The sequence below is a fragment of the Orycteropus afer genome, unplaced genomic scaffold, assembly GCF_000298275.1.
Source record: "Orycteropus afer afer isolate SDZICR_OR568_19922 unplaced genomic scaffold, OryAfe1.0 scaffold00055, whole genome shotgun sequence".
Lineage (NCBI taxonomy): Eukaryota > Metazoa > Chordata > Mammalia > Tubulidentata > Orycteropodidae > Orycteropus > Orycteropus afer.
The window spans coordinates 4,958,603-4,972,205 of NW_006921642.1; the positions used below are offsets into that span (position 1 = coordinate 4,958,603).

At 34.9% G+C, this 13,603-nt stretch overlaps 1 protein-coding gene across 1 annotated transcript in view; it reads right to left on the bottom strand.

Moving 5' to 3' along the window:
* Positions 1–1,040: 1,040 nt before the first annotated feature.
* Positions 1,041–13,603, bottom strand: part of TNFSF13B (TNF superfamily member 13b) — a 47,034-nt gene continuing 34,471 nt past the window's right edge. Inside the window, exons 4-6 of the mRNA XM_007938913.1 lie at positions 4,925–5,037; positions 4,669–4,819; positions 1,041–1,153 (exon numbers count right to left, since the gene is read on the bottom strand). Coding sequence (XP_007937104.1) covers positions 1,041–1,153; positions 4,669–4,819; positions 4,925–5,037 — 377 coding nt within the window. The remainder of the gene's footprint in view (positions 1,154–4,668; positions 4,820–4,924; positions 5,038–13,603) is intronic.

The following is a 13,603-nucleotide window of genomic DNA, read 5'->3' on the forward strand; positions in this document are numbered from 1 at the left end:
TTCTCAAGTATGACTCTTTATAAAATGAAGATGCTATCTTCTGGTAAACCATAATCTTTATAATCAGCATATACTTCAGGGTTTCAGGACCTTAATTAAGCTTCAAATTCTGTAAAGCTACTAACATAAGTATTTTTTTAAACTCAAATATGTGAATGACAACAGCAGCAGCTTGAAACAAAATAGCAGAAAATAAAGGGAAATAACATTGTATTATAAATGTATCTCTTAACTTTTATTGGAGGTTTTATTTTTTATATATAAACAATTACAGCAGTTTCTTCAATTACTGTTCTATATGTGCATGAATTGTCATTGTCATACAGAAAAATATTTCTGAAGTAATTGAAATTAATTATAAAAAATGCACATTAGTGTATGTGTACACATGGGAGGAAAATTCCATCAGGAACGTATAATATCAGGTATAAAAATGACAAATTTGAAGTAAACCAAAAAGACTTAAATAGTACTTGTATCCTATTTTGTTTCAGTTATTTTAAGCTTAAACTTTAAGTTACTTCTGTGTCTAGTGAGAGATTCTGGATTTTTTTTCTTTAACTTTCCACAATATTAAGTGAAAAAAGCAAGAAGATAATTAATGTGAAAATAGGATAAAACACTAAGATTTCACAAAAAAAAAGTCTTAATATCCTATAGCCTTGGACACTTATTGCATAGTAAATTATGGAATATTACTTTTGAAGAAATCCTTATTAGTCCTTTCAATTGCATGCTGCTTCCAAGACAAGAAGCTATGATTAAATTGGTCAATATGTCATTATGGTAAAAAAGTATTTCTAATTCTATCTTTCCTTAAATGTGTTCTATTTCTCATAATTCACATGACACTCTTTGGCTGTGGTTGTCTGTTAAGTTTCCTGTTTTGGTCTAGTTTCAGAAAACCAAAACAAATAGCTCAGAGAAAAGGCTGTGGCAACTACTTTTTTTCTTTTCCTTCGGCATTTCCAGTTTAAATATTTTCTCTGTAGAGATGCAGAAGAAGGGAGAAAAATAACCACGGAAATGGTATAAGTAGGTCACAGCAGTTTCAATGCACCAAAAAATGTGCCATCTCCATCTTGTGATATCTGAGCATTTTCTCGTGGTATTGCAAGTTGAAGTTCATCTCCTTCCTCCAGCTTTGCAATGCCTGGAAAAGAATTATTCACATGAACTTTAAGAGGTTGCAAAATGGAAAAGAAAGAAAAATAAACTATTTTGTTTTGGGAAAATATTTAACATAGGCATTCACACTTCAAAATACATCAATGAGCTTCTAAACTAGTCACTGTTCTTCCAGACTAAAAATAACAAGAAATAAGTATAAGGGGTTATAATATGTTAATATATTTATAATCTACCATTTATAAAATGAAGAATCTGGAAAGAACCCAAATGCCCAACTTTCAAATAGGATAAGTAAATCATAGACATCCCTTGTTGGGAATATTATAGTATAGATTTAAAAGACGTTTTAGTTTATTTATTTACAAGGAGAATTTTTAATAATGATGCCAAATAAAATTGCAGATACACACATATTTGTATTGCATAGTTCCAATTATAATATTGAATGTACATATATTCTGATATATAAAAAAAGTGAAAACCAAAACACTATTTGTTAACATAGTACATTTTTTAACATAGTTCTTCCTCCAGAGTCCAGACTGAAAATAGGAGCCATTTGGATTACTTTTTTTATACCCTTCTATATTTATATTTCCTTAAATGACTAAATTTGTCTTTATTATGATATGTTAAAAGTAACTAAGTCCAAAAAAATGTACAATAAATCTGCATGCGCCTGAATACAGTGATGTCAGTGAATCAGGAATATGAAATATAATTCAGGAACTATAGTCAATATATCAGGTCATTCCTGACCCCATTTGAAAAAAAAAAAAATATGTAGAAGGAGAAAGAGAAGTGAGAGGAGAAGAAATAAAGAAATTAACAAATAAACTAGTATCAGAATTACCAGTACTTTTGACAAACATTTTTTTAAGCAGTTGCATTGTCTCATTAACAAATTGTATAAATTTATTTAAAGAATACATATATCTATGTTAGGAAGATGGGGCAATCTACTTCTGTAGTGATACTTACTGCCTCAGAAACCCAAGGAGGGGTCGCTATGACTTGGGTCTGACTCGACAGCACATAACAATAACAACAACATGTTAAAAACTATTCCATACTCAATACCAACACACTCAGATTTACTTGGTCCATGGCTAGTCAGTGTTTTTTGAATACTATGTGCCAAACATCTTTCTAGATATTGACAGATTAATGATCTAGAATGACAAAAGTTTCTGCCCTGGGTCTTGTTTTAGTTTTTAATGGTTGAAGAAAGATAAGAAACAAAAGACCACATTTTTAGGTATTATTACTAGTAGTATGTATGCCTTGGAGAATTGGGAAATCATTTGATGATCACCTTAAACGGTGAGAAAAGATTGAAATCTGTTGAATAGATTGCTAATTACCATATACACTGAAAATAGTCTCATGCATTGACCATGGCTATAGATCACAGAGCTTTAAATAATATTAACTCTGATTTATTTGAATTCATCCAGACTACAGCAATCAGTTATTTTTCCTACAAAAATTATATTCAATTTATTAATGAAATAATGGTTTCTTGGTAATATATTGAAGTTCTTAAAGTGGCCGTTATTATTTTGTTCAGGTTATTAGGGAAGTGCTTTATGTACTAATGTGCAATTTTAATGGTTTCAAACAATTTCACCATAGAAAAGATTAAAATTAAAACTAGAAATTTCCTAGAGAATGTTTCTCATAAATACTACTGGTTTATTAGCATTGAAAAAAATATCTTAAGAGCCAAGTCAATTATTCTTAAATTGCAAGGCACCGAGGAAAACTTGCAGAGCTTTCTAATGGAAAGTAATACGTGAGAGGAGCAGACAATTGGAAATTTTAAAAAAGTTAGTTTTAAAACTCTAAGAAGTAGTGAACACAAATGAGTAATATATTGGACCAGCCTCACTATTTATAAATATTATGAAGTGCCAAGATACTGGTCACCATGCAGTGCAGAGAAACATTTCTCTATGTATATTAGGGAATTCCACTTTCATATACTTCCTCATCACCCACTTAGAACTATGGTTTTGGCTGCAGATACACAAATATCATCATCATAATTATTATGAAATATTTTCCTTCCTTTCTAAGCAATTTATTGTGCATTTGTTTGTTTAAAAAAAACTTGAAATGGACAGCAAATCACCAACCCTGTGTTTCCCACTGTTGTTCATGGTAACTATCTGGATCTGAAGACATTCCCAGGGTTCTGGTCAGATTTGGTAAAAATCATCAAAGAAAAAAATAAATGTGTTTAAGGTGAATTTTATTTTCTGAAAAAAATTGATTAATTAATTTGAAATATTACCCACAAAAAATAAAGTGAATAGTAAAAATAAATAAATAAATATATTTATTAAAAATTTCCAAAATAATAACTAAATAGCCAGTTACCATCAAGTTGACTCTGACTCATGGCAACCCCATGTGTGTCAGAGTAGAATGGTGCTTCATAGGATTTTCAATGCCTGATATTTTCAAAAGTAATCATCAGGTCTTTCTTCCAAAGAACCTCTGGGTGGACTCAAACCAGCAGATTTTTGGATAGTTGCCAAGGGCTTAATCACTTGTACAACCCAGGAACTAAGTTGTCAATTATTACTAGAAGAGGCCTGAAATGAATAACACCTACTCATTCCCTTTGCCTCTCCATTGCTTCACTGCTGCAGAGTTCTAACACACGTTGCTCCTACACTTTCAAATCCTGAATTTACCCCCCTGGTGTCTATTTGTCACCTGTATGAAAATTTCATATATGAGTAGTTGGAGAAACAATGCTGCCATTCGTCTTAGCCCTCAAACTGAGCCAAGGGCATTTCTTCAACAGTATGTAAAGGAGTTATGTGGCTGATGCTATGGAGCCAAATTGACTGGTTTGAACCAAGTCCTAAAACTTAGTAACTTTGCATCCTTAGGGAAAGTTACCTTACCTCCCTATGTATCAGACTCTGTACCTGTTACATGAAGAGTATTAAATGGGGAAGCATAAGAGGCTCTCTGATAGCATAGTGCCTAAGGCATTTAACTACTAACCAGAAGGCTAGCGCTTCAAACCCACCAGCCACTCCTCAGAAGGAAGATTGGGCAATCTACTTCTGTAGTGATACTGCCTTGGAAACCCAAGGAGGGGTCACTGTGAGTCAGATCCTACTCGAAGGCAGTGAGGTTTTTTTTTTTTTTTTTTTTTTTAATGTAAAGTAAATAGAGTAGTCCCTGGCACTCTGATTATATTATAGTTATTGCTACTTCTGTTGTTATTATATGTTGAGGAAAACACAAGCTGAATTTTTCTCAATGTTCAATGCTATGAAGTTACTGCCTTTTCTAAATTTACATGAAAATAATAAAACTATCAGTAATGACTTATTCTGTCTCCATGAAAAGGGGCTAGTTTATCATTCAAGATAATAAAAAACACAGTTTTGAAGAACATCTTTTTATCTATTTGCATTTCATTGCACCATCCTTTCCTCTTGTATTATGAAGCTCAGATTATCAGCACAATATATCTTCATTTCACAACAGGCAGGTCTGAAACATATTATTTACCAGCTGAATAACAGGAATTATTGGGCAGTGTTTCAGGCATATTTTGAATGCATCTGAACAAAGTGACCAGACTCAATTCATCCCCAAAGACATGGACTTTTTTTCTCTGTATTAAGTGTCCCATTGCAAAGGTATTATCCGTGTATAAAACCTGAAAAATTAAGCAAGAAAAAAAAAAAAAAAAAAAACTTTATCACAAGTGAGTACAAAATAGGAGGCATTCTACAGTGAAAGCAGAATTCAGGTTTAAACATACCTGACCATATATAAAGAAGTAACCAGTTTCTTTCACCAGTATTTTATTTTCTTTTTCTTCTAGGGCTCTTCCTCTTTTAAAGCTGAGAAGCCATGGAACAAATGTGAAAGAACCTGCAATTAAAAGAAAGAGTTATAAAAAAGCAAACAGAGAAAGATCATTTTTTTTCACCTCCATTTAGTTGCCAATCTAAACTGAAGCTTAGAGGAGAATTTATATTGAAAAGAAAATAAATCACAATATTCCATTGGTTTCTCAGCCATAATTTACATATCAACCCAGACAACTATCAGAATCAGGAAATTGAGTCAAACACTTAATTTGAATGGCTGAGGTTTCCTGAATTCTTCTTTCTTTCCCCTATTTTCTTAATAAGGTCTTGTCTGGATAGGAGAATTTAAGGGAGAGAATGCATTAAAATTTCTCTGAATGCCATACTAAGAGATCTTCAGTTTTCCTTTGGTTCCCAAAGAGGAGGCACAAGTATGGGAAGCGCTTACCAGAGTGTTGGGAGGAAGCAACCTTCCCACCTCCCAACCTGGAACCAGGGTCTAATGAGAATGAAAGTTATTAAACCATAATCATTGGGAGGAAATGGTGCAGGAACTTTGTAATAGCGGTCTGTGACACTCAAGTTTAAGAGGTTTTCTGTTTGGTGTACTAATTCTCCTCCGTAACCTGTCAAAATTCATTGGAGAGTCATAGGGAAAGCCTCAGAGCTCAAAGATTAGATAATATGGTGCAGAAAGAGGACAGTGATTAACAGAGACATGAATAGGCAAGAAAGGAATCAAATAATCAAAGTAAGATTGGATCTCTGTGTTTTTGGACATCAAACCTATTAAGCTAATTGCCTGCAAGTTGACTCTGACTCATGGTGATCCCATGTGTTTCAGAGTAGAACTGTGCTCCATTGGGTTTTCAGTGGCTGATTTTTTTGGAAGTAGATTGCCAGCCCTTTCCAGGGCAGCTTTAGAATCTGCAACTTTTGGGTTAACAACCAAGTGAACAAACCATTTGCACTGCACAGATACCAATCAATACCCATTGATACTGTTGTTGTTGTGTGCCATCGAGTAGGCCCCGACTCATAGCGACTCCTCCTTGGGTTTACGAGGCAGGATCACTATGGAAGTAGATTGCCCAACCTTCCTTCCAAGGAGTGGCTGGTGGGTTTGAACCGCCAGCCTTCTGGTGAGCAGTCAAGTGCCTTAGGCACTACGCTACCAGAGCTCCCCCATTGATACTAGTTGCTGTGATTTGGTCCCTGACTCATGGCAGCCCCACATGTTGCAGAGTACAACTACTCCATAGGGTTTTCTTTACTGTAATTTTCCCAGAAGCAGATCTCCAGGCCCATCTTCCCCAGAGCTGCTGGGTGAGTTCGTGAGTTCCAATGGAATACCTTACGTTTAGCAGCTAACTGTAACCCACTGCACCACCCAGGCTCGTTAATACCCATTACAATACTGTATCATGAATTCATACTGTAAGTACACTGGATTCTCACCTGTATGGTATGTGAATATTGAAGTAAAGGTTGAATCCCAAGGCTGGAGACTGGGAATTTTGGGGAGTATAAATAAAGTTGTGTAAAAATGAATGAGTCACAGAATAGGAAAATGATAAGAATAGAATAGTAAAATGAAATGGTGGTAGTTAGTCAAATAGTTACTTTATTTAATGGTGGGCTCGACGGCACATAACAACAACAACAACAACACATGTCTCCAAATTTTACCTTGGTCATAGCAAAAAGAATACCACATCACTTATAAAGTTTACAGTGTCCACAAGAGAAAATAGATCACTAGTACTAAACCCACCAGCCACTCCTCAGAAGGAAAATTGAGCAATCTACTTCTGTAGTGATATCACCTTGGAAAACCAAGGAGGGGTCGCTATGAGTCGGGTCTGACTCGAAGGCACATTAACAACAACAACAACAGTAGGAGAACAATTTTTCCTAGAATTAAGATTAGAAAAATGTTTTCTCCTGTGGATTTTCATAAAGTGGCACAGTATGATGTGGTGATATACAATGTATTGCACATTTCATAAATATGATTATTAAGCATATGTCTATTTGATACAGTGCTTCCTAGACAAACCAAAATGTTTCTCTCTCTATTTTTTTTTTTTTTTTACAAATAGGATTTGAGACAAGAATATAAAACCAGAACCTCTTATTATCTGAACATTATTAATGAGCTAAGAAACATAGTTGATGAGACAAAAGAAATCACACTATGGATTCAAGTTACAATGAACAAGTCCTTAAGGCAGACCTTGAGGTTTATAGGCCCATAGACAGAGGAGGCACTGGTCACAGGAGAGTGTGAAAAAGGAGGGGGGATGATGGAAGGGAGGAAAGGAAAAAAAAAAATGGGAGAGAGGCTGGATGGAGAGACATCAAGATCTTCTTTAGAACTTACTCTTGTTTATTCCTCTTAAATGCTCCCAGGAATCATCTCAGTGATTTTTCTCTCTCAACTACAGTTAAAGTCCCCTTAAAACAGAGCAAGGCTGATCACCCCAATTACTTGTTCTCAAATAAGGCCTCTGGGAATCATTTTTCTTAAATGGAAATCTTCCAATGCCATATTGGGTAATAGTAGTCAGTGAACTTCAATTACAAATCACATAGACAAAGTTGTCAGCATCTTCTTCTTCTTATTATTATTATACCATTTCAGTTGAAAGATTATAGCATAGTATAAAGTTTCATATAAATTATATAATTTATGCAGAGAAACTTTTGACTCAAGATTGCTGAAAAAATGAAAGGAAGAATTAATACAATGACTATTATTGTAAAATACAAACTGAACATTGAAGGTGATTGCTCACATGATACTAATTATTCTCATGTGAAGCTCTAATCAAAGAAAGGCTAAAATTTTATTTTTCCTTCAAACAATGCACAACTCAGATTCTAACATCTCTGACGTCAAGGACACATCTGTCACCACCTTTTCCCCAAGACCTAACACAATAATTGTCCCGCAGTAAATATGCAGTAAATACAAGTAGTCCTTCACTTACAATATGTTTTAGTTACAACAAATTGCACTTAAGACTGCCTGGAATTTTTTTTTTTAACATCTTATTCTTAGTAATATGTGTTACAGACAATGTTAAAATAGATCTGTAAGTTTAAATGTAATGTTTCCAAACCTTAAAGACAAATAAATATTTTATTTATAAAGATACTGATAATAAAAGGCAATAATAATGAAAATATTAAAAAAAAAAGTTATTCCACTTATGCCAGAACTCACTTACAATGGAGTCATCAAAACAGAATCCTGTTGGAAGTCAGGGACTATCAATATTTTCATTAAATTAACTACTTAAACTTCAGACATAAGATTCTTCAAAATAAGGATTTACTATGACAATTAGATACAAACATTCTATTGTTTTTCACCGTATTACTACCTACTTACTGAAATTTTGGAAACTGTAAGGAGTGCCTAAGGCATTTGACTGCTAACCAGAGGCTGGCGGTTCTTACCCACCAGCCACTCCTCGGAAGGAAGGTTGGGCAATCCTACTTCCGTAGTGATACTGCCTCAGAAACCGAAGGAGGGGTCGCTATGAGTTGGAGACGACTCGACGGCAAACAACAACAACAACAAGGCCCTCAATCATAGAGCTGGTACATAGACTTGATTTGAAGGGAAACACGTATTTCTAAAACTGCTTGCTTGGTGTTTCAGGTATATTTATTTAATCATTTTTTGTAATAATTTAAATTTGTTTCATATATATTTATACCATGTTCATATCTATAAAAGTAGTTACCCAGATCTTAACAAAATCTACTGCTAGATTGTTAGGATAGAGAGGAAAACAAGTGGTTATTAGGTCTGTTTTGTTATTTTTTTTCTTGGCATATTATTTCTTATTGACAACATTCTAATTAATGACACATAGTACAGGTTTACTTGTTTTTATTTACTATCTACATCCCTTTATCACACCACACAACACACACATGCACATACTCTACAAAGGCAATGAGTTTGTGATAGTCATAACTGTATACCTAAATGCTAATAATTGAATTTAGCACATAGTATATGCATTCAATAAATACATGTTATTGAATGAATTTTAAATCTTTTTATAATAGGTTAAAAGGTAAATAAAAACTAAAGTAATTATAAACTGAAGTATAAATGTTATATTTCTACACCTTAACACTCACTTCAATTTTTAGTATGCTAGTTTGACTACCAGATAAATACAAACTAGAAAACATGTTAAATGCTTACTGTGTTTCTCCAAACTTACATATGTTACCACTTCTAGCAGATATTTAAGACTCTGGAGGTAAATACTGAGAGTATGAATGTTTATTATTAGTCAACAGCAAAGATACAGATATGTTTTGATATATAACTTTTGAACTTTTGATGTAGCTAATGTTTTCAACTCTCAATGAGATGGATTGACACAGGATCTACAATAACGGGCTCAAACATAGCAACAATTGTGAGGATGGAGACAGATTCGCCACTGTTTTCTTCTGTTATACATAGGATCACTGTGAGTCAGAACAGATTTGAGGCCACCTAACAGCATACATATAAAGCATGTAAATTATAATATATATGTGTGTGTATATATACACGTGTGTGTGTGTGTGTATACACACACACACAGTTCTGGTGGCATAGTGCCTAAGGCACTTGACTGCTAACCAGAAGGCTGGTGGTTCAAACCACCTAGCCACTCCTTGGAAGGAAGGTTGGGCAATTTACTTCCGTAGTGATACTGCCTCAGAAACCCAAGGCGGGCTGCTATGAGTCAGATCCGACTTGATGGCATGAGTCTAGTTTTATATATATATATATATAGAGAGAGAGAGAGAGAGAGAGAGAGAGAAATCAGCTTTATAATTTTATTTTTTTATTCTAGTTTCTGTATAATCTCCAAAATATTCGTACTGTCAGTGTTACCTCTTTCAAAAACTGAAAAGAAATGCAACAGAGAGAAGATTTCTTTTTCTGTTTTATTATCATAAAATTGACTAAAATCATTTTAAAGGAAAAGTTATCAAGAGTACAGTTTGAAAGAAAGGTTCAGTAACTCAATTCGACAAATAGTGATTTTTTTTCTATAAATCAAAGCTTGGTATTGTGATTTCTAGTAATCACATACTTGATTCTGTAGATGAAGTAGGGTTAGGGGGATTAATAGAAAAACAGAATCTTTCAATCGGGGTCATGTGGGCTGAGTTATCTAAAGGGTGATGAGAAACACTGTGGGGCTGTGAGCAGTGGAGAGAAGTGATTATATCTGTGTTTTAGGAATATCACCATATGGGTACCAAGTAAGATATAACACAAAATTGGAAGTAAAGAAACCAGTCAAAATGAGAGATGGTGGTTGCTTGTCTTAGAATGGTGAGATGGGAATGAAGAGAGGTAGATTAATTAAAAATATACTTATGGAACTAATTGATAGAGTTTGGAGATTAATGTGTTGAGTTAGAAGGAACAGTCAGGAATGATACCCACAATTCTAGAATTAAACAACTGAGTACATAGGTAAGCATTTACTGAAAATGGGGACATAAGAAGAGAAGCAGACTTGAGGACACATTCTAGAATTCAGGCTGAAGTGTCACCAAGGTATTTAAGAAGAGATGTTCAATAGATAGAGGTATGTAGAACTAAAAGTTCAGGAAAATGAGTTAGGCTAAAGATATACATAAAAATCATGAGCATTTGGAAGTTAGGTGAAACAATAGGGATTATTTAAAAACAACAAAGAAATAAAAATAATGAAAAGAGAGTGGGTCTATGTCGTTGTTGTTGTGTTGTTATGTGCCATCGAGTCAAACCCGACTCATAGCGACCCCTCCTTGGGTTTCCGAGGCAGTATCACTACGGAAGTAGGATTCCCAACCTTCCTTCCGAGGAGTGGCTGGTGGGTTTGAACCGCCAGCGGTCTGGTTAGCAGGCAAGTGTCTTAGCCACTATGCTACCAGAGGGTCTATGTCAGAGTTCTGAAAAACATCAATATTTAAAAGATATATTTAAGAGAAATTTGCAAAGAAGTCTAAAAAGGAGTGACCAGAAAGTAGGAAAATTATTAGAGGAGCAAACCAAGGAAGGAATGTATTTCTCATATGCAACTTAGGTTTTAAAATCTCTTCCTAGTATCCAAGAAATAATTATATTACAAAATAAAATAAACAAGACACTCCAACTATCAATGTGATTGTGAAAATCAGTGTATGTCCTTTTTCTTCCTTTCATAAATCATACAAAAGAAACAGGATGCATATTTTCCAAATTATTTTAGGAAAGTAACTGAGATAGGCAGAAGATGCTTGAAGAAGAGAAGAGGAAACACATGGAAAATGATAGGTCCTGGCAATGGCAGATCTCAGAAAGGGCCAGGAAAAACAAACTTCCTAAAGATGGAGAACCCATCACATACAAATAGATACCATTTGCTAATTGAAATATAAACGTTATCTGGAAAAACTTGGGAAATCAAGAGAAAAAAATAAAACTACCATTTTAGATAAAAGTAGAAGTTTCAGAAAGGAAAATAGACTTCGCCTAAAGCAAAATGAAATGGAAATTCTTAATTTAGAGTTTTAAAAAAAAAAAGATTGAAAAAAAATGATATTCAACACAGGTAAAAGTTTACCAGCATATACATAACTGTAACTCCCGATGACAGAGTAACTAATAGACAACAAACAGTGAAACAGAATAAGCAGAGTTATACAAATTGAAAGGACACACAACATACCACAGAAAATTGGTTTAGGTAAGTTGTATTAGTTCTGTATTGCTGCTGTAACAAATTACCACAGATTAATTAGGTTAAAATAACACGTATTTATCACCTTCAAGTTCTAAAGGTCAGAGGTCTCCCTGGACTGAAATCAAGGTGCCCATAAGGCTCTCTTCCTTTTAGAGGCTCCAGAAAGTATCTGTTCCCTTGCCTTTGCTGTTTTCTAGAGGTTCTAGTGTCTTTTTTGTTTTGTTTTGTTTTTTTACTTTGGGCCCTGAATCACTCAAATCTCTACTTCCTAATCACTTCTCCTTCTCTGACCCTGAGATTCCTACCTCCATTTTACAAAGACCCGTTTAGTTACATTAGGCTTACTCAGATAATCCAAGATAACCTCCTCATTTAAAATCCTTAATTTAATCATATCTGCAAAGTTTTTTTTTTTGCCAATAAGGTAACATATTCAGAGATTTCAGGAATTAGGATGTGGACATCTTTGGGAATCAATGTTCTATTTACTACAGTGATCAAAACTGAGACAAATTTTTAAATAATGACAGAACACTAGCAAAAGAAATATTCCTTTGTGCAAGTGGGCAAAAAGGACAAGCCACTTGTGAGAAGGGAAAAAAAGAAAATATTTTCATCTCTGTTTCATCCAAAGTACATACAATGCCAAAAGGCAATGAAAAGATTTATACAAGATATTTAAGGAAAGAGAGTGAACTGAGAATGGTACCCCAGCTACCTGTCCTTCAAGTATACAGACTACAAAGAAAGAGCTTTGTCCTTGCAAACATTTAGTGAATTGTTTCCATGAGCTTATTTTGAAGAGTCCCCGGGCAGTACAAATAGTAACTCACTCAGTGGCTAGCCAAAAGCTTGGAGGTTCAAGTACACCTAGAGGTATCTTGGAAGAAAGCCTTGGCTCTCTGCTCCTAAACAATCAATCCTAGAAAACCCTGTAGAGCAGACCATGAGAACCCTAGCATCCACAGCCTTACGACCAGAAGAACTAGATGGTGCCCAGCTCCCACTCATAATTGTTCTGAAAGGAATCACAGTAGCAGGTTCCAGATAGAGTGAAAGAAAAATGTGGAAAAAAAACTCAAAATCATGAAAAAGACCAGGCTTACTTGTCTTCTGAAGACTGGTGGAACCCCCAAGACTATGGCTGTTAAAAACCCTTCAAACCATCAAAAGGAATAACTTACATGTCACTAGAAATCCAGAACAGGAAAAGAAAAACTAAAGCACTGAGAAAATCGTCCAAGATTTGCTGGAGGAGAACTTCCCTGAAATGATGAAAGATGATAATATATCCATTCAAGAAGTCCAATGAACCCTAAACAGGATAGACCCCAAAAGAAAATCACCAAGACACATCATCATCAAACTCATCAAAACCAAAAACAAAGATAGAATCCTGAAAGCTGCATGGGAAAAACAAAAAGTTACCTACAAAGGACAGCCAGTGAGAAAAAGCTCTGATTTCTCAGCAGAAACCATGCAAGCGAGAAGTCAATGAGATGGTATATACAAAACCCCGAAAGAGAAAAAATTTCCACCAAGAATTATATGTTGTTGTTGTTGTTAAGTGCCGTCAAATCATTTCCGACTCATAGCGACCCCATACACAGCAGAACGAAACACTGCCCGATCCCGCGCCAGCCCACAATCCCTGCTATACTTGAGCCCATCACCGCAGCCACCGTGTCAATCCATCTCATTGAGGGCTCCCCCTCTTTCGTCGACCCTCCACCCTACCAAGCATGACATCCGTCTCCAGGGAATGGTCCCTTCTTACAACATGACCAAAATAAGTGAGACAAAGTCTGGCCATTCTTGCTTCCAAGGAGCATTCTGGCTGCACTTCCTCCAGGACAGATCTGTTAGTTCTTTTAGCAGTCCATGGTA